The sequence below is a fragment of the Bemisia tabaci genome, chromosome 10, assembly GCF_918797505.1.
Source record: "Bemisia tabaci chromosome 10, PGI_BMITA_v3".
NCBI classification, from domain to species: domain Eukaryota; kingdom Metazoa; phylum Arthropoda; class Insecta; order Hemiptera; family Aleyrodidae; genus Bemisia; species Bemisia tabaci.
This window is the reverse complement of record NC_092802.1, coordinates 28,871,350-28,896,207: the sequence shown is the minus strand read 5'-3', so window position 1 is coordinate 28,896,207 and position 24,858 is coordinate 28,871,350. Positions and strand designations below refer to the sequence as shown.

At 44.3% G+C, this 24,858-nt stretch overlaps 2 protein-coding genes across 4 annotated transcripts in view; one reads left to right on the top strand and one right to left on the bottom strand.

Moving 5' to 3' along the window:
* pxb (putative Hedgehog signaling attenuator pxb) overlaps positions 1-24,858 on the bottom strand; it is a 245,056-nt gene that overhangs the window by 153,230 nt on the left and 66,968 nt on the right. The window lies entirely within an intron of this gene.
* Positions 1,227-5,986, top strand: LOC140225686 (uncharacterized). Its single transcript, XM_072305332.1, has one exon. It carries the CDS (start codon positions 1,308-1,310, stop codon positions 5,970-5,972), a length of 4,665 nt encoding a protein of 1,554 aa, XP_072161433.1. The 5' UTR covers positions 1,227-1,307; the 3' UTR covers positions 5,973-5,986.

Here is a 24,858-nt window from a genome sequence, read left to right as displayed (position 1 = left end):
CCTGACCGCGCACCTGAAGCACCTGACACCTGAAACGCCCTTTCATAGCGGAGGACCACTTCGATTATCTACGTCTCCCCGGATTTATCTACCTCCTTATCCCGAGTTTTCCGCAGCTCCTATCTTAACGAGTTCCGTTTGGCCGATGAGGGGCTTATCTACCTCAGCAGCCGCGGTCGCGGTTGGATCGGCAGCCTCAGCCCGTGCAGAGACAATAAATGCTCGTTTATCTCTTCGGATGAATCGGGAGTCAGCAGATCGCTCGATAGAAATCACCACCTTGAAGAAGTTATTGCGGGGCAGCCACCGCCCGCCGGCATCCTGTTGCCATGATGAACGCGGAAAACTCAAGTTTTTCCACTTCGTGACTGTCTCAGAAAATTCTGCTCAAGGGAACACTGGAAATAAAAACTCGTTGGATCTAGAGTCCAGACTCTTAAAAACATCGACAAGAAAAAGTACTCTTGATTCAATCAGAATCTAGCTGAAATCAAAAACCAAGCCTCTTAATGTAAGCAGATTTCGTTTTGATTCAAGCAAAAATCCGATTGAATCAAGAGTCCTTTTTCTTGTCAATGTTTTCAAGAGTCTGGACTCTAGATGCAATGTGTTTTTTTCCAGTGAAGGGGTCCTTTGCCTTTAGATAGTTCGTGATTTGATGCAGCGCTCTGTATTTTGGGTTGTGTCAAACAACTACACCGATCATATTTGCACCACACTGGTAAAAAAAACCTCTTGGACCAATGCCGCATTGCATTGACTTAAGAGTGCAGTTTCTTGTCGCCGGATTTAAGGGTCTTGAACTCTTGTTTTAAGCGGCTTTTGCATTGATTCAAGCGGATTTTGCATTGAAACAAGAGTCTAGACTCTTAAATCCGGCGACAAGAAACTGCACACTTGAACCAAGAGGTTTTTTTTTTTTATCAGAGCAGCCACGTTACATCTCAGTCTCGTCAAAAAATTGATGTGTGCCCTCCGTTCCTCTACGCCCGAAGTTTTGGCGATGAAAAACACCGGTTAAATCGACCCGAATCGACAACCGTGTCATAGACCACGGCTGCGGCGGTTGTTGTCACACAACCGCGCACAGGAGCCATTCATTAAAACACAAAAAAGTAAATAATACCCCGGCCGAGAACAATGAAAAGTGGTTTTCCGCGGGGGTTGGGGCCGGGCGGGGGCGGGGGGAGGCTGCACCGCTGCGGGGCGGAGAGGTCGTTCGGCCGATCAGTTAATTAACGTGCGTCCACCATCCACCATCCACCATCCAGCATCCAGGATCCACCATCCAGCGTCCAGCATCCACTATGCGCTTTCTGTGCGTTCTTCTCGTGGCTCTGAGCGGGTCCGAGGCCCTGCTCCAGCAACTCTACAATTCCCTGAATCTGCGCAGCGAGCTCGCGTCCGCCGCCGACCCCTCGCCGCGCGCCTCCCGTCTTGCCAGAAAAACCGCCGTCGCGAAATCCGCAACGCCCGTAACCTTCAGTGAAGTACCCGTGGAGAACCCCGCCACGGCCGCGGGAAAAATTACAGGAACGGTCGTTGACGTGCCGGAAGACATCGCGAGCGATACAAAAACAGTGGCAAAAAGTTCGGGAACACCCGGTGAATTACCTAAAGACGCATCGGGAGTCACAGGAACAGTCGTGGAAAGTTCAGGGGTAACTGGCGCGCAGGGAGCGGTCGGTGATGTGCCGAAAGTCGTGGCGGGGAGTGGAGGAACAGTGACGCAAAGCTCAGGAACACCCGGTGAATTAGCCAAGGACGCATCGGGAATCGCAGGAACAGTGGTGGAAAGTTCAGGGGTAACCGGCGCGCAGGGAGCGGTCGGTGATGTGCCGAAAGTCGTGGCGGGGAGTGTAGGAACAGTGACGCAAAGTTCCGTGGTGCCTGGAACCCAGGGGACAACCAGTGATATGCCGAAAGTCGCCGTAGGGGAAAGTGGAACAGTAGCACAAAGTTCGTTGGTACCTGGAATTCAGGGAACGACCAGTGATATGCCGAAAGTCGCCGTGGGGGAAAGTGGAACAGTGGCACAAAGTTCATTGGTATCTGGAATTCAGGGGACGACCAGTGATGTGCCGAAAGTCACCGTTGGGGAAAAAGGGGCTGCGATGCAAAGTTCAGTGGTGGCTGCAACGCAAGGAGCAATCGGTAATGCATCAAAAGTCGCGGCGGAAGATACAGGAGCAGTGTTGGGAAGTTCGGGGGTAGCTAATACACAAGGATCGGTCAAGGATGCGCCTGTGGTTGCGGCGGGGGACAGCGGAACAAGGGTGCAGAGTGCGGGACCGACTGAAACACCGGGAACTATCTTTGCCGTACCTTCGGATGCAATCGGGAGCAAAGGAGCAGTGGCGCAAAGTTCAGGGACAGTTGGAACACCTGGAACCAGTAGTGATGTGCCTGAGCGTTTACAAGTCGAGTTGAAGAATAACGGAACAGTAGGACAAGGTGCGGGGGTAGTTGGAAAAGTGGGGACCGGTGATGTGTCAAAAGTTGTTTCGGGGAGCACTGGAACAGAGGTGCAAAGCTCTGGGGACGTTGAGACTCCGGGAACGGTATTTGCTGTTCCCTCTGATGCAGTAAGCAATGGTGGGGTAGTGTCACAAAGTTCAGGTAGTGTCGGGACGGCAACGACAGCGAGTGATGCATCTCAACAGAAAGACAATTTAAAGAAAGGTGCGGTAGTGGCGAGCAGTTTGGGGGACGCTGAGACACCGACGGTGAACAAAGGGGTGTCCAAAGACCCCTTGAGTGATGGCAAAACGCAAAATTTAGGGGATGCGAATGCGAATGTTGGCTCCAGCTTGAGTTCACCGACTGGTTCCACGCCAGGAAAAAACTCAGATAAGATTGGGGCACAGTTTGACACAAACCAAAATGTGGGCGCGCAGCCAGATGAAAAGGTAGGTGGAAACATCCAGAAAGTTGACGCTCCTTTGGGTCAAATAGACTCAGTTTCAGCAGCGGAAAAACCACGACTACTGGAAAATGCAGCATCTGAGGGAGGAGAGGAAAAAAGCATGGTGCAAGGAAAGGGTCCTTTGAATGAAGAGGTTGCGTCTGAAGTGCCGAAAAATACAAAGAAGGGCTCAAGTGTTGTCATGAAAATTACTCCGAAACCACCAATCGTAGGTGAAGTGACCAAAAAACCCAGTCTCAAGGAAAAAGTCGAGCTTCGAAAGTCTCAGAAAGACGGTTCAAGTAAAGTTCAGGGCGTTCAGAATCAACCCGAGGGCCGTCAAATACCCTTAGAGAATTTCGACGATGACGAGTTTTTTGACCGACAAGACGTAACACCGAAGGTCATCGGACCACTAGAGAAAGACACGCTGCCGGCAAAACTCCCAGGAGAAAAAGTCGCAGCTAAAATTAGCCCGACAGAGAATCCAAACTTGCCAGGAGAAAAAGTCGCAGCTAAAATAAGCCCGACAGAGAATCCAAACTTGCCAACTGTCCGTTTTCCTCATTCACCACCCGCGGCCGAAAACCCAAAAGAGCAGATCACATCCCAAATGATAGCCGAAACCCTGCCGTCGAGCACAACTTTACCCCCCGTGCTAGAAAATCCGTTGATTTCAAGCAAGGAAACAACCCCTAAAAATAATGAAGCACAACCGGTTAATAATGGAGTGCGCGAAGCGCAAAAACCACCTCGAAAAAATACCCCGACAGCGGAAGGGGTACAGAAACACGGCTCGCCACTAGTTGACAAGGAAGCGGACTTGATCGAGGCGAAAACAACCCCTAAAAATAATGAAGTACAACCGGTTAATAATGAAGTGCGCGAAGCGCAAAAACCACCTCGAAAAAATACCCCGACAGCGGAAGGGGTAGAAAAACACGGCTCGCCGCTAGTTGACAAGGAAGCGGACTTGATCGGGGGTGCATTACTAGGGTCAGCTCCGGACGCGACCCGGGAAGAAGGAGCCGCGCCGGGGGGCGCTGACGAAGCGATCGTAAATAGCGCCCTCGACCGGGGACAAAAACCCGGCGCTGAAATCGGGGTTAATGGTGATATACTTGGCACGATCCCGTCCCTTGTCCCCGCTGAAAAGCCCCGTTTTCCCGACGCCCCGTTTCCCGGCGGCGTTGGCTCGCTCAAGTGTCGCCTGGTGCCAACGCTCGGGCTCCGACTCCTCACGCCGGTGACCAAGGCCGACCTCTGCGCCCACCTCCTCCGCTACGAGTGCGAGTCGCCTCTCGCTCAGTACTGCGCCAGGAGGGTCTCTCTGAGGACCCCGCATCAACACTATCACATGCTCGAACACAAGTTGTGGGCTCCTGGAAAGGTTTATCAACAACCCATAATCCCGCCTAAATTCAACGATTACGACCATCAGGCTTTACCAGGTTATGGGCCCGGAATCATCCCTGGATTCGCTGCTAATATCCCCGAGAAACCATACAGCCATCAGACCCTACCGAGTTACCAACCCGTAATCACGCCTAAATTCACCGATTACGACCATCAGGCTTTACCAGGTTATGGGCCCGGAATCGTCCCTGGATTCGCTGCTAATATCCCCGAGAAATCATACAGCCATCAGATAAGCAACTTTGAGATTCAGAACCAGCATCCTGGACTTTATCCGACTCCAGGAGTGTATGGGACTGACATTGGTCAAAACTATCAAGAGAGTTTACCTCATGGATATTATTATGATGGCGTAAATTACGTGAGTGATCAAGCACCATATTCACCTTTAGGCTCAAATCATCAAGATGGTTTGGAAACAATTGCGCCGCCAGGAGAACATGAAACTTCAGCCAATTCGCCGATAGTTTCACCTTTTGTGAACGTGCAGTCCTCGGATATAACACCCGATTACCCCAACACGAAGAGCCAATTTGGCCCCAACTCTCCTCTTTCGAATCAAAATGTTAAATTACAGGACTCGCAGGGGCAACTTTTTCCAGATTCAGCCGCGGTACAACGAAAATCAACGTTAGGCCCAGCGCCGGCTCTCTCTCCTTTTTCCAGCCAACTTCAGCGCAAACGACGGGCTAAGGATTCGCTATCGTCTTCTTTGAAGCTGCCCCAAAAATTGTCAACTCTTAATAATGCGAAGTTCAAGCAGAAAATAGCCCCTTCCTCATCGCTACAAAGCTTAGGTGCAGCGAGTTACTCAGGTCAAGATTCAAGAATAGCTGGACCAAACCAAGAGATAATTTCAACCCCGAAGAATCCAATTGGAGTGGTCGGTCAGGGTCAAAGCCTTCCGGTGGATCCTCCGAAAAACCTGAACCCGATTTCAGACGATCCCAACGACCCTGATTTTTTAAGGGTCGACGGGAAACTCCCCAAAAAACGGGCCCTGGATGACGCTAAGAAACGGAAGCTGCTGCGACTTTTCAAAACGAAGGGACACCGAATTCATCGAATTAAGAAACAACAACCTTTAATCAAATTCGACGATGATTGGGAAAGCACCTTACCACTTATTTACGATTCTGCATCCGACCTAGCGCCCGACGAAGACAGACGCACAAGAGGCTTGAAACCCTTTCACCAGGTCAAATCCCTGCCAAAGTCTTGGGAACGGACGTACCCTTTGAATTTTCCTACAGATTTGCATCGGAGGATCTCACCTTATTCGAGGATGAACAACCTGGACCCTGCAAGTTCACGTTATCTTGGCCAGAGACGTTTCTCATTAAATGTGCAACCTTCACCTTACCTTCCAGTTCAATCATCGTTGCCGGAAAGAAACCCTTACCTTTCACATAATTATTGTCCCCTGTATGGAACAGAAATGACAGGATTAGGTGCTGACCCGGACTATGTCAAGATGAAGGTGGCGGCCATTGTTGACCACATTATAACGTCTATCCTTCAGAATAAACCAACGGTCGCCTTTAACGTGGACAGTACGAAAGCTCCTTGCTCGAGCTTGCATTCACAAGAAACAGGCTTTCATGACTTGAAAGCTGATAAATATTCAACCAGTCTTGCAAAGTCAAGGTAATTATTTCAGTACTGATAAATTATTAGTATCAAGAAATAAAATTTACGAGGAAATTTATTAGAAAAACAAAATTAACAGTTGCAAAGGATAGTTTTGGGGGTTGAGAGGAAGATGGGAGAGGGGGGGGGGGGTATCACTAGAATTTTAGCCCGAATGTAGCAAAGGGATAATGGAATAGTATTGGCCACAGTATTCTGGGAGAAAATCGAGGTCAAAAATGATTTGTTGTATTTGAAAGTTTGGTACTTTTGGCTTCGCATTCCCTTTTAATATACTGTAGATTACTTTAATCTAGACTGTGAAACACCAAGCCCTATTCTACCATTTCGTCAATGAAAATTAATCCAAATTAAAGGAACAATTTTAGAAAATTTACGAAAAATACACTTTTCACGACACCATAACTTTTTCATGAATGGGTTTATATTATGTATTTATCGTTTTCGGAATTTTTTCAAAAAATTGCCACCTGAATTTAAATTATAAGATGAAAAGAATCTTTATGAAATTAGCGCTAGGGGCTGATTTTTCTTCTCTTTCTGCGTAGGGAACCATCTCTCGAGCCTGCTAACGCTCAACCTTTTGCTACAGATCCGTCCGATTACCTGGCGCCGCAGATGTATCAACAGTCACTGTTCGGAACCGGGGATCCACCCCAAACGCAAAAGGTCGCCGTGGAAGGACCCCCGATAGCCCCCTCGCCGTTTCAAGTGAGGAGGACAGCCCCGAACGTCTTCGAGATCAGACGACAGGAACCATCCGTTATAGATCACAGAGCGGATCCTTACGAAATGCACTATCTCACGGCTCCTAATGTTCCAAATTTGGGGTATCCAACATAGTCTACAGTAGCAAAGAGCCGTTTAAGGCGATACTAAAAGTTTCGCTCCGAGGTTTGATAGTTCTTTAAATTCCTCACTGGAAAAAAAACACGTTGGATCTAGAGTCCAGACTCTTGAAAACATTGACAAGAAAAAGTACTCTTGATTCAATCAGATTTTTGCTTGAATCAGAAGGAAATCCGCTCAAGTTAAGAGGCTAGGCTCTTGATTTAAGCAAAAATCCGATTGAATCTAGAGTATTTTTCTTGTCGATGTTTTTAAGAGTCTGGACTCTAGATGCAATGTGTTTTTTCCCCAGTGTATTCCATGGAAATGCGTTCGGAGTAAAACCGGAAAAAAGGATCTTGACATCAAATATTTTCTAAGTTATGCGACTTACAGCCAGATTTAGAGTCAATACTTTCCAGTTATTCATCGGAGAAAAGTCCAGGCTCTTAAAAAAACTGACACGAAAAATTACTCTTGACTTAATCGGATTTTTTCTTAAATCAGGAGTCCCAACCCTTTACTTTTGAGCGGATTTCTTTCAGATTCTATCAAAATTCTGATTGAATCATGCGTATTTATTCTTGTCAATTTTTAAAAAACTGAACTCTAGATCCAAGAGACTTTTTTTCCATTGTGCTGAGAATCCTGAGCGACTAATTGAATAGCTTAACTTTAATTTTTTCGAACTTCGAGAATCCCTCCAGGGTTTTTCTCTCCCCGTTATCACAGGCAGTGTTCCTTCGAATTATATCCGGCAACATTATCAGATACACGAGCTAATTGCATTACTCGAGTCTGCGTTCCTTCGCAGTAATCCTCCGACTCGGAGAAAGCAGAGCACGGAGAGACGGATAGTGTACATTTTGTTGATTCCAATAACGATATCAAAAGGGTATCCGTTTCTGGAATTCGCAATAAACACGGAGATACACTCGAAAGCGATGTTTATTCATCGCTTTTTAAGTGGAAATTTTAATTCGCCAGCCAGCGCCGCGCCTCAAGAGCCCGGCATTTTGAGCCCCCCCCCCCCCCCCCCCACCGTTCTCGCCCCCGGCCGTCGCTTTCAGGTTCATCGCTCCGCGCTGGAGAAATAATTAGATACTCATCTTTTTATCGTATTGAGCGTCGCACAGTAAAACGGGCCTTTGGGAGAGACCAGACAAAAAATTATGACCAGAACTCCAAATTTTTATAATTATTTCTTAAAATTGTAAATTTCAAGTGGTACTTCTTGAAGGGAATGTGACAATAACTACTTCTAAGTTGAGTAATAACGAAGATATGAGCTTCCGAAGTTCCTACACTTGATGTCCGAACTTTTCTGTCGATTTGCCCCACCGTGCGCCGGTTGAAAAAGGGACGCTTAAATTAAGCCATCGCGAAATGAATGGGAGGATGGGAAAACCAGAGATAACCATTATCAGATGAGCCTCAGACTGCGGGCGTTCTTATGGATCTTAGGGGTCATCAGATAATGGATTTATCAGGTTTTCACATAGTACTTTTATACTTTCCGGACGTTGTTGTGCTTATTGCGTTCCGTCGTCGAAATCGTCCCCGAGTATTAACCGCTTATCGCGGGTCGCGAGTACAATTTACTTATTGTCTGGATAATTTGTTTCGGGCGGGTTTCCGAGGACAAAGGCGGCGTAAGGAAAGAATTATCAAAGGTTTGCGCCTTGGAGAAGACGATTTTGTGAAAATTTCGTTACTAAAGAAACCTTTGGAGCTCCAGTTCAACCTGCCTGAAATTGGCAATGACAAAACTACACAAGACGTCATTAAAGAACTTGCTAATACGTCGTTTAGGAGTTGATTTTAACGCTTCCCTATGTTTGAAGCGTCTTTTACCTAAGATTTTGAAGATAAATCATGTAATTTTTTTTCTGCTTCAAACCTTGTCTAGTGGCACACATACTGGGTTTTTTCAATCAATGAGAACCATCGATTTCAGTTTGATATTGACTGTTTTCTAGTTAGAAATTTAAATATTCACTCCTTTATTCCAACTTCGATTCCTGGGGGTTAAATTTCCCTGGTCAATGGGGAAAAGTCTCTCGTATCTAGAGTGCACACTTCTAAAAAGTTTGATGAGAACAAATACTATTGATTCCATCGGATTTTTGCTTGAATCAAAAGGAAATCCGCTTAAATTAAGAGGCTTGGCTCTCGATTCCAGCAAAAATCCGATCGAATCAAGAGTATTTCATGTTTAAATTATTTAAGAGTCTGGATTTGTGATCCAACACTGGAAAAAAAACACATTGTATCGAGGGTCCAGACTCTTAAAAACATCGACAAGAAACAATACTCTTGATTCAATCGGAATTTTGCTTAGATCAAGAATCAAGCCTCTTAATTTGAGCGGATTTCCTTTTGAACTAAGCAAACATCTGATTGAATCAAGAGTATTTTATCTTGTCAATGTTTTCAAGAGTCTGGACTCTAGATCCAATGTGTTCTTTTTCCAGTGAAGAGATTTTTTTTCAGCGTAACCTTCAAACAGTCTTTCGGAATTTCAGTATATATTCCAAAAAGTCTCGGGGGCAACGTTCCCTTAATTTCACCGTCGAGGATCATCCCCCGCTTAACCGACCGAGATCCGATAGGCTGGAGCCTTCATCCGTGGGGCACCAGGGGGCGGCGGGAAAGGGCGAAGGGGTGAGGGCGGGGGTGTACCGACGCGGAATAAGTTAAACTGGGTACTCGAAGCTCGGATGAGTGCGCTCTCGAAAGCCAATCGGGAGAAACTAGCATTTAGGCAGGGGTCCGGGAGGCGGAATGAGGGATGGGGGTGACGCCCTGGCGGCAGGAACCGCAAATGTAGACGTTAGGCGGCAAAAATCGGCGTCGGCACTAGATTGGCGGAATAAATCAAGTTTGGCGGCGAACGCAACACCCTCGTGCACTTTCGACCCCGGTGCCCCGCCGCTCACGGGAACGAGTTTCCAGGGTTTTGGGAACAGAATATTGTACTTGGTGTGTCAACTGAAGTTTCTTAAAAACAATGAAAAAAGAAACTATACTTGATTTAAGCAGAAACGAAAAAAAAAAAAAAAAAAAAAAAAAACACCAAGAAACGTGGCCCGAACTGAATGATTTTACTGGGTTTTTCGAACAGAATATTGTACTTAGTGTTTGAACTGAAGTTTCTCAAAAACAACGAAAAAAGAAACTACACTTGATTTAAACAGAAACGAAAAATAAAAAAAACTATAAGAAACGTAGCCCGAACTGTATGTAACAAGATGGTAGAATAGTGCTAGGTCCTTACTATTTTGCGGAGACAACAGAAAAAAGTTCAAAAATTTCAATTAGAGTCGAAAGTATTGAGCTTTCATGAGTAACAGTACAAGACTGAGAGGGGGAGAGTGTTGAGCTCAGTGTTGGAACTCAAAATTGTTGACGCGCATTGAAATTTTGGAATTTTTTTGGCCTTGATTTCCTCGCAGCACGGTGTGGACCCAGCACTTCTCTACCATCTAGTTACTTACAGTTTAAGGCACATTTGATTTGTTTTTGTTTCTTGTTAAAGCAAAAATACAAGAGTTAAAAATTCAAAGTTAAGCCAAGCAGTTTTTTATTGAGATTGTGATTTCATTACAAATTTTGAAGACTACTTACGACCAAAAATTTTCAGCAAATTTCAAATTACCTGAAACAGAAAAATAAAGTAGGTCTTAATATTATTCGGCAAAAGAAATTAATTCAATTTACACACAGAAAAGTTGAATCTGCAGCCTACATATAGTTTTTAATTTGCATAAATTTTATAAAAGAGCAAGACATTGGCATCACTTTCGAGCACTTCGTCGCTTGTACCAAAATTCCATCAATTCGTCTTACTGTGTGCTGTCATATCCAACCCTCTAAAAACTCTAATTCGCCGGAGAGTGTTCTTACACGGAAGTACGCGTGCGCGAACAACCCACTACCCCTTCCCCCAACCTACGTAACTTCAGTATTTTCGGCTCGAAAACCCAGTGAAGCGGGCCAATTGCGTTGAGAGACTCAGATTGGTTCTCAACTCGATAGGAACATCACCTCAGCTTGATGATCGAACGAAGGATTGGAGTCAACTCTTTGGAAAACGTTCGTCAAAAATAAGTCTTTTGCAAAATTTTTCTGGCACAAAAAGAAAAATATTAATGGGGACTGAAAATCACTATGATCGCACTGGGAAAGTCTGAAATTCTTAGAGAGTCTGAAAATTTATTAAGCAGATACCGAGTAAAGTTAGGACAGGATGATGAACATTTTTGGTTTTCAAAATTCCCTAGTTTTTCAAAGATTTTGAACATCAAATTCTTTAATTTTTTAATGTTTTTTTGGCATAAAAATTCTCATCATGAAAAATATTCAGGCGCAAGGCCGAAAGTGAAAAACAAAAAATTTTTTCGCTGAAAGAAAAATTTGAAAGGGTCTCCGTCAAGTTTTCCTGATTTTTCCCGAATTCTTCAGGATTTTGGAAAACTGACTTTTAAAATTTGCCATCCTGTAGGAGTACATTTCAGACTTTTCCCATTGTGAGCATGATGATTTTTGCGCTACTTTCTTGACAAAAACCCTTCTGTTATTTCGCTTTGGCAAACGTATGAAACGAACCCATTGTGATCTCTCGTTCCGAGGTTTTTTTAGTTATAAAATTGAGAATCGTTATTTGAGAGGTAATAATTCAGGACAGATGGTGTCTGGGCTCCAGGTCAGAGATACATAACGAGCAAAACGAAGCTGACCCCGCGGTGACCCGAAGTCACGATAACTTTCGCTGTTGTGTCCGTTTCGGTTACGAAATAGGAATTCGTTACCACGCATAATTATGATAACTCATCATACCGTAATTTAGATATTTATTATACCTAGTGAGTAGGTTACTTGCAGTGGCGTGGCGTGCTTTGCGATATATCGATTTAACTCTCATTTAACCCTATGGAAAAGGATCGACATACAGGGTGTTCGCAACGAACACTTCGATAATCGATTCTTTACCACGCTTTAAATAGGGAAACATCGATAATCGATCATTCACGCCACGCCACTGGTTACTTGCATCACGTTTATGAATCGTACATCATGAAGAGTCGTGTTTTGGAGAAGTTATTCGACAGCTCCAATGTGCTATAAAAGTTGTAGGATTCATCGCTGACGAGTACACTTGTAAATATTAGCAACATAAGCATTATCAGCTGAATGTTATCTTTTTCTTTTAACCTTAGGTGGTAGGATTATATGGGATGCGGTCAATTTAAAGAGTAATTTACGCGATTTGTGCTTAAGTGAGGGAGATTTTAGAGAGAACACAATCAATGACGGAAAATTAAAAGTTGGAGAGTGCATGCGCTTATTATACTTGTACACGATACGGAAATTTATTTTCAGTGAGTGCGGTTTCCTTGAGGCGAGTGTTGAGGGCCGTTTAAAATAATAAAAGAGAAAAAGATGCCGCAGGGACGGAGGATAAAGTGATGAAAAATTGGGCGAGAACGCAACCGACGGACGGCCACTTGCAGTGTTAAGGAAGAACGCCGTATGAACCTTCCATCGTTGCCAAATTTCCCTCGATGAAAAGCTTACTTCAATGGAAAGTTAAAAATATATTTTCCTCGAAAATTAAAAATATAACACGACAAAATTGCGAACAAAATCCTCTGCGAAATTGGGGAAAACATATTCGCAAGTCCTTCCAAAAATTCGTATTTAATCAAAGACAATTTGGCAACATCTGAGAGTTCATACGGCGTTTTTCTTTCGCATATCAGCACACGAAGTCTGGCGGACGGCGGCGTACAGTGGATCGAGTCAATAGGAGAATTCGGACAAAATGTATGCATTTCAAAAGCTTATTAATCCGTTATAATACGAAATTTTGAGGTTTTAAAGGGTGAAACCATTGGGTTTTCCGTCCATTTAGCATCGTTAAGGACCCCTTGAAAGTTAAAATTTGATAAAATTAACTTAAAAGTTTACAATTTTCGTCAAAAATATCATGTGCGACCTCGCCCATTGACTGGAACCACCGTGCGGCGGATCGTGGACGCGAGGGAGGCTATCTTGAGTTGAATCATTACCGCATTATGCATGTAAATGGACCCGCTGGTAAAATGCTCCTGCACTGAACGACACTAAGCTATCGCGGCACCGGATTGAGCCGTTTCCCGGGCCGGCTTTTCCATGAAAGCTTTTCATTTGCGGCCCGGGTTTTACCTTAATTTGTATTAAAATCATATACGCGGCCGGGGAAAATCATGCCGACGCAGCTGGTCTTCGATCGGTGCTGCACGCGTATAAATTGACTTGATTTAATCCAAGGTTCCTTGATTTTTTCAGCGGAAAAGTCGCTTGAATCACACACAAAATCGCGTACATCAAACTGAAGCCTGTCTGGGGTACATTTGAGCATTTTCGCCCAAAGTACCCTCCTTCTTCCCTCTGCATACCGTCGCACAGTGGATCGAGTCAATTAGAGTGTTCGGACATGAAATTTCTTACTAAAACTGCAAATTTTGATATTAATTTAGTCATATTTTTAAAATTGAAAGAGAGTATCCGGAAGAAAATCTCACGAGGAAACCAATGTAAACTAAAAACATAAAAGTTTTGTGGAATTATGAGCGTTTAAAGTTTTCAAATTTTGTCCGACCTTCCCTATTGACTCGGTTCTCAGTGTGTTGGGTCACTGAGAGGATTACGTGAAATAGCGACCGAAATGTCTTAGTCAAGTTATTTTCAAAATGTCACCGATCTACATTTTTGGTACAGCAAAACCACAAATTTTGCTCGTGTAGCGAATCATTGGAATCCTTATACGACTCCATTCACAGAGCCAATTATGCTGGATTTCACTCCAGGTTTCCAAAAACTGTTTATTCTATAATGATATGTCCAAAGCCTCCAAAACACCCTTTTATCACAATATAGACCACGAGGTTTCCTAAAGAAAGGAGCTATTTAGGGAACGACTATGAGTACAACTCTAAAACTGCATGTAACTATACTGGAAATCACTAACAATGAAATTGTTACTTTAGCAATCTAAGTTAAGATAGTATAATATTAACAGTAGATCATAGTGTAGTATAGCTAAACATGTGATGTACTTAGCAGATAGTGTAGAATAGTTGTTTAGAAAATATAAAATTGTTTTATCTATACATTCTACTATTTCTCCACTCCTCATATTTTTCTAATTTATATGAGGGATTAGAGGACAAGGCGCATAAGTGCAGTTTTCGAGAAAATTGAGATATTAATTATTTCAAGTGAAACTACTTTTAATGCATATTCTGTGAAAAATTCGCTTCCAAATTCCAATTTTTAAGCACCAAAAAGTCATTTTGAACTCTCTTTCCGCCATAAGGATCCATGTAATTTCGGTACTTCAAACACGTATTTCTCGAAATAACAAAAACTGCACTTATGCGCCTTGTCCTCCAAGCCTCTCATACATAGTTTTCATATCGAAGATAAGATTGGGTCGATTTGACCTTCTATCCCGGTTTTTTCAGTTCCAAGTCACCATAACCTATTCCAAAGGCAGTGGCTAATATCACGAAACAGCGTCCATCTGTTTCCCGGCTGCAAAGCAGCAGCGTAGGGAGCGATGAGGTATGAAGATTAATAACCGGCTGGCAAAAAAATAAAAGCGAGATAAATCAACGCGCAAAACGCTCAAAAATCAGCCCGACAGCCGGGCGGGGGAGGGGAGGGCTTAAAACTGACAAAACATACACTTAGTGGATTAGGCTAGATTAAAAAGAGGGTTTGCGCCGCGAAAGCGCGGCTGCCAAGTCACGCCTGAAAACTATCAATTTTCGAATATGCAAAACCAACGAATATGCAGCAACTTGAGCAAAGTTATCAATCGAAAAAATAAATCACGACTCCCGTTTCACACAATTGTTTTCCTTTACCGATACATCGCAATTTTAAACTTGTAAAAGAAATATAAACTAAAGGAAAAATAACTAAAATCATCGTAAAACTTTCTAAATTACGTCAAGAGGCCGTAATGTGATTTTGGTAGATTTTGATTTCCTTGGTAAAGGGAAAGTTTAGACATGGTCTCCATGATTTCTTCATTCTCCGATACACTGACTTTATACTTTGTCCTGATTCTAAAATTTTTGAATTCGCTGTCCTTCAAGGTTTTCAAGACCACCAGAACCCCTGCGAATTGACTAAACGAAAAACTTACTTCTCTCATTAATAAAGTGAATTGATATTGTAAATTTGAAATGCATTCGCTGTGCTGTGCGTGTAATGTTGATAAGACATCACACGCTCCAATGCTTCAATTTTAACCTCATTTAGCGGCCCATTCCGATCTAAAATCCAATCTCATTCAGTCCGGAATTTTCAGCACATTTGGCAACATCCGCGCCATTCACCAGTGAAGTCGCGGCACCCGCGTAGGCGGCGGGGGAGGGAAGGGGGGGCTGCTACTAATATGAAAAAGGCCCTAAACGGGGCGAAGGTCGAGGGGGGGGGGGGGGGGTGCATTCGCGTTATGGAAAGCTGTCTCACGCAGATGACGCTGTCTTTTCGAATTCACGCCCATCTACACTCGGATAAAAAATAATATTGTGCTACGTACATACTGCCGCGCTAAGTAAGATCCCCGTGATTCCAATAGAAAATCCTATACAGATGTGATGTTTTTCCAGAGCGCGGCTGTTTAAGGGGTGGCCTACCTTTGACCGTGGAAGGGGTAGGGGTTGTTGGCACGTGGCGCGCCTGAAAAATGGGCCACCGGGCTTGCAGACCGATTTTCGTTCGCTTCTCGAGGCGCGAGGAGGGATGTGTGATTTATGAATGGGTTTCTCGACGGGTCTGGGCTAGTAGGTCGCTCGAGGTAAGAAGAAGAGCTATCTCAATTACAAGGGCTGCAATCGAGGGGATAGTTTCAGTTTGAGAGTCTTGCAGAACACATCCGAGACTTTTCATGGTGAAAAAGATAATTTTTGAAGCCAAAACTCATCTACGTCTAACCAAAAAGGGTCCCAGACAGAGAGTTAATAGTTTACAGATCCCGCACCAACAATCCAAGCTGATCGATGGAGGCTAAAGTTAAATTCGGAGGTCAACGCTGCTTTTCGCCGAATGATGATTGATGAACAGCTACATTTTCGACGATAATGAAGCTATTATCAGGGTTTCATTGCGTCGGACGTGAAGTAATTGCGAAAATTGATTGCTATCATATTTTTATCCTAGAGCCTACAAACAAGGCTTTGTTTTGAAGATTTTCCAAAAATAACAACGGAAAACCAAGTTTTTTACCCTGAAACACCCAAGTCTCCTCAGACCCTCTGCAAATCCCCTCATAACACAAGGTATCACTGAACTATAGCAATTTTCTCGAGTTTTGGAGCATAATTATAGCTTTTAGAAAGAAGAAAACAGTAGATGAAAATTTTTAGAGGTAGGGTGTAGCTCAAAGTAGCTCCAATGGGGGGAGGGCACTTTCGGGGAAAAATTAGTAAAAAAAAGTCTGTTTTTGGCCCATGGAACAGGATCCTTAAGTCTGGCGGTTTAACCCAGCCCGGGGGCACCCCGTAAGTGGGGAGCAGACCCGACTTTTAGAGATTTTAATATGCGCGGAGCACCTGGTCGTCTGCCATCATCAGGGGTTCATCACCGACGCGTTACAAAACCGCACCCGAAAATCCCGGTTTCCTCCCCGGAGCCCGGGTGTCCCGCACTCCCGTCCGAACGTGGCAATGCACGGACGGCATCACCATTAAGCAGATAAACTCCGGTTCAGCAGTTAGGGTTGATGTGTCTCGTTGCATGGTTGATATTAATGAGAGCCCTCTTACCATTTATATTGCCTCGTTACGCTCCCCGGCAGTCGTTCCACGTTGGAGCCCCCCCCCCCCCCCCCCCCCCCCCCCCCCCCCCCCGGACCCCCCTCCCGAGGCACGGCCCCCGAATAAATCCCGAAGTCGACTCCCGCGAAGCCCTCAATGTATTGGCACTAAGTCGCTCCCGGTTGCCCCGCGTTAAGTCGGCTTCATGATTCCGATGGGGTTTTTACTTTTCTTTCCCACCTGCGGGGTTGTCGTCTTGCTGGGGCGCGTTTTTTTCGCGAGGGGTAGTTCGATGTCTCCCGCACGGAGAAAAAAATTTAGCGTGGGACCCGAAGTTTAGGTCATATGGACCTCTGAAGTTTTCGGATTGAGCATCTGAACACTTTAGGTCCAGCTGCTGAGGTTTGGATCACACATCTGAAACTTCAGTTCTTACATCTGAAGTACTTCGGTTTTCACATCCGAACAACTTCGGTTCTCACATCCGAAAAACTTCGGTGCTCACATCTGAAGTACTTCAGATGTAAGAACTGGAGTTTCAGATGTGTGATCCGAACCTCGACAGCTAGACCTAAAGTGTTCAGATGCTCAATCCGAAAACTTCAGAGATCCATATGACCTAAACTTCGGGTCCCACACACGAGGTTTTTTTCTCCGTGCGGATGTAAGAACGTAACTACATTGCAAGATTGTAAAACTGATTCTAGAAATTCATTTTTCACGAGAAAATTGAAAGGAAGTTCCTGTCGAAAAAGTTTCTGCTTATGTGTAAACAGAACAGAAATCAGTGAAATTTTGTAAATGCCTGCAACTTTCGGGGTAAAAGTTCAGTTTGTAAGAAGGAATTTGGAATCGTTCTTTTTTCAACGTTCCTTTAGAAGCAAATAGTTATTTTTTTTTTTTTTTTTTTGGGGGGGGGGGCTTTACAACCCCTGTAAAGGGCTTAGGGAAGGGGACTCTCCAAAATATCAACATTTTCAAAAGGGGATTCCCCTTTGTGACACGCGCATCGAGGATTTTTTTGACCATCCCGGTGCTGGAAATCATATTGATCTGACAGAAAATTCTCAGGGTGGGTGACTACCGTTTATGTGTGAATGTGTGTGTTCCTCTGTCACAGTTTTTTGGAAAAGAAGATTTTGGCGGGAAATCCGCGGATTCTTCCCTGGGAAAATGCCGGTTCGAAAAACAGAAAAGAGGCAACGATGTTCTTCTCGTGAGGAAGATAGGAATATATTGCCGGGGTAAGGATGGGCGTTTAAGCAAATTAAGGGTGCGTTAAATTTTATGTGAGCGACAAGGAAGTGGGACTTTTGGCAAAGGGAGGTAATTTTGAGACGCCGAGGGCGTGACGGATTACGTACGGCGCTGGAGTCGCTACGGCGGCTCCGTAACTTATCCTGAAGCACGTGAGAAAACTCGATTCAACGTCTTGTGTCAAAAGCCGAGCTCTACCCACCTACCTTGCTTCCAGCTCGCGTAATTAAAACCCTCGTCAATTCTCTCCCTTGTCCCCCTTCACCCTCCCCTCCCAGGGGTTTCCACGGAAAATGTGGAACTCAATCGTCACGTGCTGTGCGTCAGGTAGTAAATTTTTAGACCTTATATTAGAAGGGTTCATGAAAACTTTCCAGAGCCAAAATCAAGAACTTGAACATTCATACCGAACTCCGCAATGTACGATCGATACGCCCACCATCCTTACAAGAGTACTGCCGTGCTAAGGAAAAACGCTGTATGAACCTTTAGGTGTTGCCAAATTTCCTTTGATAAAACACGGATTTCCTGGTAAACGTACGAACATTTTCTTTCCAATTTTTCAGATAAATTTGCTCGCAATTTCTCCTAAAGCTCCTGAAAATTTCAAGGAAAAATATTCATGAATTTCTTCAAGAACAATTATTTTCGAGAGGAAATTTGGCAACTCTCGAATGTGCATACGGTGTTTTTCCTTAGCACGGCGGAGTAGCGTCCTTGCCAGTTGCCAGACGGGCAAAATTGGTCGTATCAAACGTTAAAGTGGACGTATTTGGTTCAAAAAGAACTATATCTGTTATGCCATGAGCCTCAAGATTCATAATAACACATGCATGGCATGACTCATGACGCGATGGACATACTTTCTTTGGAATCAGATGCGTCCAAGTGAGAGAGGACGTATTTCGATAGCGATATTTTAGAATTTCCACAAGTATTTGACTAGATTTTGCGTAGGAGTTTGAACCAATGAAATATAGAGGATTTATTTTTATTATTCGCTTTTACATTTTATTGGGTTTTATGTTTCATTTTAATGTTTCCTAAATTTTCTCTTCCTTTATTATTAATTTCATAATAAAAAAAATGTTCGAACCACTAATATTTTCTTCTTTCATTTCTGCCTCCGTTAATCTTTTCCACGAGTTAAAAAAATTGTAGAAAAAACTGAGGTTGACCAGTGATTTTTGCACTTTTTTGAGAAAGGGAGGAGGTCCAGGGGACCGGGCGTTACAAATCTGTTTACCCAATACGCTGGGATATGGTTAAACTTACATTTAACTTACGGAAAATCAAACAAACATTGATTACAGAAGAATAATCTAGCATTTTTCAGAGCACGGAACCTTTTAGTCCCATTAATCGGCTAAAAACCAGTGAGCTGTAACTACACTATCTAATATTATTTTTTCGGCAGGGGTCAAAAAATCCCTTGACGACGACGCCCTTGTTCCTCGGGGATCAATTTGCTTTATGTCAAGGAATGCAATAACACGCCCCAACAATCAAGACATTACTCCAAGATGTTATCCCGACCAAAGCTCGGCTCAAGTGCTCAAGACCGGAATTAAGTTCTAAGCCACAAAATCTCCCCGGCCGAGACCGGGGTGCAATTTATTCACCATTACAGAATTTCAGCGGGGGTTGAAACTTTTTGACGCTTCGATAGCTCCCGGGGCGGGGAGGAGGGAGATGAGACAGAAGAGCAAACAGTTTAGTATCACTCGGACGTATTTATGCTGAAACGAACTAAGTGCATATTGTTTGCGTGGAACTTAGTTCTTTTTTCACTCGAGCGAGGCCCCGCTAAAACGCACACCTCGCTCGGGGAGGTTCGGGAGCGCGGAAAATATTTTGTCGAAATTAAAATTCGGAAACAAACGGAGGGAGGCGCGGGGATATTTGAGTTGGAGCCATTTTAATTAAACAAGCTCTTAGCCCCCCCCCCCCCCGCCGTCGCGCCGTATTTCTGGTTTCACCGCGGAGTGACGGGAGGAACTTTGATGGATAAGAAAAAAACTTGGGGGAGTTACACTGGTGAAACCCGTTACATCGTTGCCGCCACTGCTGACGAAGAGCGTAGAATGACTCAAGAATGGGTTTTTGAAAAAAAAAAGTCACTTGGGTCCTGAGTCCAGACTCACAGAAAAAGTTGATAAGAAAAAATACTCTTACTTAATTCAGTCGGATTTGTTCTTGAATTCAGCGCCAAAACTCATAATGTAGGTGGATTTCCTTTAAATTTGAATGAGTCAAAAATATTGATTACGAATGGCCAATGTGATTACGAATGATATTCTTCAAAAAATCGGAAGGAAACTATCATTTCCCGGAAAACTCATCTTCTATCAAACAACATTTAAAAACGTTCGAAGGCTCATATGACGTTCTTCCTTAGCACGACGGGGGGTCTCCTCTAATTCGTAACCTCGCACTGAAAGAAAATTCTCGGCGTTTTTACCAAGGTCCGTTGGTACCTTTACCATCTCACTTTTTTTACCAATTATTGGCAATTTTACCAAGACAGAATGGTAAGCTTACCTAAAAACCAGTATTTTTACTGTTTTTTTCAGATAAGAATACCACTTTTATTGGTCATCAATTCCCGGTAACTTTGCCATTTTTTCTCGGTAATTCTACCACAGTCCATAAAAAATATTGGGATTTTTACCAAGGTCCAGTAAAATTACCGAGAAAGTTCAATCGTTTTACCGAGATTTCTCGGTAAAATTACCAATCCCATAAATGGTAATTTTACCGAGAAAAAACTGGGATCAAATAGAACCCTGAATTTTGGTAATTTTACCCTTTTCTTAGTAAATACACAGAGATTTTTTTTTTCAGTGTACACTGAGAAAAAACTATGGCTTATAACCTATTAGAGGTAAATATGGAACACCACTAATAGTAGTACTCTACATATAATATAGCACATATACCTTAGTTATGGTACGGGGTACTTAATTAGGTACAGAGACTTAGTATGGTTCACAGACCGAGAATCATTAGTTTATTACGACTTTATAGGTGTTCATATTTACCTCTATAGGTTATAAACCATAGTTTTTTCTCAGTGTAACTCGTCGGCAACGCCGCCGCGACGTCTCAACATCCCGCGTTCCCTCCAACTTTAACTTTCCCCTCGACTTTTTTCGCGGCCTCAAGCTGTTGCGAAAACGCAAACAAGGGTGTGTAAGTTTTCGCCGCACCCCCCCTTCTTCCACCCCTTCCCGCCCCCTCCCGCCCCCTCGGGAGGGTGAATTATACCGGCGTCTAGCGCACCACCAACTTTTCTCCTTTTTTCCTTCGGCTCGATCCTCCCATTTCGCGAAACGTGTTCGGGGGCAGGGGGAAGGGGGAGGGGGCGCGAGTGCCCCGCGCATTTTTGAGGTGAGACAGTTTATAACTTCTCAACCACCTGATACACGCCTTTGTGTTGTTCGGGAATGGGCTCTTGAAACTTGGGATACTCCGGGAAAGTTGGGGGCCTTCCGAGAGTAAAGGTGAAAGTGGATGGGAGTGCCTTTGCATGGTCTACCGCTAATCCAGCGATGATTCGGTAAGGATGGATTGGTGATTTTTTTCGAGGAGTTCCGAACTCCTACAAACGCGAAGCTAACCTTTCGAACCTCCGCATGTAGTGTATGGCTCCGATTTTTAATTCGAGAAAAAATCTGACTGAATGCAGAGTATTTTTTTGTGTCGAATATCTCAAGAGTCTGGGCTTTAGATCCACGTAGAGTCTCTTTGAAGAGACCGTTGAGACGACGCGGCTTATGGATGTCACGAACGGAAATGAAGATTACACAAATCGGAGGTTTTTTGTAATCTTTGATCAACGCCCATTTTTAAATTCCTGCCTCCGTCCCCTCTCTCATTCCATTTGTTCCTTGCCGTAATCTCAATTCCTCGGTCCATTCCAGTTTATAATCTTTGCAATTGCTGAAAATGTCAAATTTATTCCCGTTTGTGACACTGTGGAGGCTTCAAGTACGGGCACCAATCAGAAATGGATTCGCATTGTCTTTAATCTCAGTATAAAGGGACTCTAAATCCAAAAGACTTTTTTCTAGTTAGCGTGGGAAGATGAAGACTTAAAGGTGGCAAAAATCAGGGCGACCTGGAGGGTCTGCAATACAGGAATCTTATGGAGCATTCAACTGAAAACACAGGAAAAATGGACCGCGGACCGATCCACTTCAACCCCTCCCTCCGGGGCGTTGCACAGTGGGTCGAGTCGATCAGAGAGGTCGGACATAAAAGTTTTGACTACAACTGCAAATTTTGATGTTTCATTCGTCACAGTTTAAACTTTAAGGGGTGTTATAAGAAGAAAATTTCACGAGAAAACCAATGGAGCCACTTTTAAAGTCTCAAAGTTCTGATTTAACGGAGTTATAAGCTTTTAAAGTTTCCAAATTTTGTCCGACTTCTCTCATTGACTCGATCCACTGTGCGGCAGGGGGGAAAGGGGAGTGGAGGGGGAGGAGGGGGAAGGGGGAGGGAGTGGGGGGGAAAGGGGGGGAGGGAGGAGGAGAGGGGAAGGGGCACGACCACGGAGGCTCCATAAGGTCGAGCGCGGGGGAAAAAACCTAACAATTTCGTGATTACCAGCACCGCCGGAGCAGCCGTTCCAGAAAATCAGATCAATTAAGATGGCGAACTGTGATAAGGGAGCGCCGTGGCCGACCCGCGCCACTCGCGGTGGTTCCCGCGGGTGGGAAATCCTCGTCCGCGGGTGGGATCTGGCAACCCTGGTCAGTGCTTGATTAAGATATTCACGAGTTTATGGGACCGAGATCGGGGACCCCTCGTGGTCAGTGGGGGGCGGTGAGTGAGTGAAGTAGGGGGGGGGGGGGGGTTAAGACGTCGGTGCCCTGCTCGGCGAGCGTTAGGGACGTCCCTGAAAATGGTCGAGAAAATTTTCAAGGTTGGGGGTTAGCACTGGCGGATTCAGCAATTTGGCGACACCGAATTTCCTCCATTTAAACTTATAAAATTGTATCGATTTGAGGGGGGGGGGGAGGTGCTGCGACAAGTAGTCTCCACGGTCAAAGAATATTCAAGGGGAGATCCAAGGGTGAAAAATCCCTACAAAGCACGAAAAATGTCATTTTAGGGGGAAATGTCTAAATCTGGGGGGGGGGGGGTGTCAATGTCTCTGGAACACCTCACCCCCTGGCTACACTAATACGTTGGGGGCAGGTTACTTTTATAGAGGGAGAGGAACAATTCGTCGTTCCCAGACACACCTACAGTTAAATTTCCCATACTTTTTTCCCCCATGTGGAGTTGATTTTCTTTTTTTATAATTTGTGAGTTACTAAAGCCACCCCCTACCCGGAAAAAATATTCAATTAAATATTTTAATTAAAAATATGCATCTCGCGGAGTAAGTGTGTCCGAAAGAAATGGCTCAAAAAGCCTCGCTGCAAGCAAAACGCGGCATTGAACTAACTTTGAATCGAGTTTAGTTTATTTAATTTGATTGCCTTGCCATCCCACCCGGCTTAATTCAAATTTAACAGCCTTTAAATAACCCCGTTTGAGCCGTGCTTTAAATTTGGTTAACGTAATAATAAATTTCATCAACTTTATTTCATGCCCCCAGTCGACCCAAATCACATCATTATACTTCGTTCGGCGGATAATTCAATTCAGATCCGGTCGAATTTATTAAATTATTACGTAGCCGACGCGGCGAGCGCTGTGTGTAAGGCAGATGCGTTAATTTCATTAGACGCTGTTTGTGCAAGCGTGTGGGTAGAGCGGAGTGGAGTTTGCAAACATTCGCGAGCCGACTTCATCAAGCGAGTTCAGTGGGAGCGACTTAATTTTTCCACGCGTTCCTCTCCACTGCCTACCTAATTAAAATATGTTTTTAAGTCTGCCGTATGCCTTCTGTTAACAATTTACGAGTCTCTCCGTTTTTTTCAACCAATTATGAGTCCCCTTTCTCCTTTCTCCTTTTATCCCGACGACATGCGCTTGAGAATGACTTGTAGGCCCGAAAAATGTTTGCTGCATTATCGTGGCGGGGTTCATTCCCCCTATAGTCCTCTTAAAATGAGAGTAAAGACACTACGAATTAATTTCTGATTGGTTCCCTTCTTTTAGGCCTCCATTGTGTCATAAACGGGAATAAAGATTCCATTCTTCCAATTATTGCACACGGAGAAAAAAACTTCGTGCGTGGGACCTGAAGTTTAGGTCATATGGATCTCTAGAGTTTTCGAATTGAGCATCCGAACACTTAAGGTCCAGCTGCTGAGGTTTGGATCACACATCTGATACTTCAGTTCTTACATCTGAAGTACTTCGGTTTTCACATCCGAAAAACTTCGGTTCTCACATCTGAAGTATTTCAGATGTAAGAACGGAAGTTTCAGATGTGTGATCCGAACCTCGACAGCTAGACCTAGAGTGTTCAGATGATCAATCTGAAAACTTCAGAGATCCATATGACCTAAACTTCGGGTCCCACGCACGAGGTTTTTTTCTCCGTGCAAAGATTATAAACTGGAATGGACGGGGGAATTAGGGGTGCGGCAAGGACAATGAAATTGAGTGCTCAGACATATTCTATTTGCGCTTGCTTATAGTTGTAAGATTCAAACCACACTTTTGCGGAATGCGTAGCAAACCCGAAGCATCTGAAAAATTCTCAAGCACCCACACGAGTCCGACCTATATCGGCCGAGATGTATTCACGGCACCCTGGAACGCACGATTTCACGCCCTCGGAAGATCCCGTTCTCACTTTCGCAATGCCAACCTTCACTTTCGTGGGAAAATGGGTCACGCAACGTTGGCAACACTTTCGATATCCAAGATGCGCACAGGGCTGACAACGAGAATAATTACCCCCTGGATAAGTCATTGTTGGAGGGTGAATGGTCGGACACAGCGATTAACCTGCGAACCGTAGGTGGCCGCACTCGCGCTGGTCCAGACTCAAGGTGTGAGAACACCTCCAGGTAAAAGGAAGAA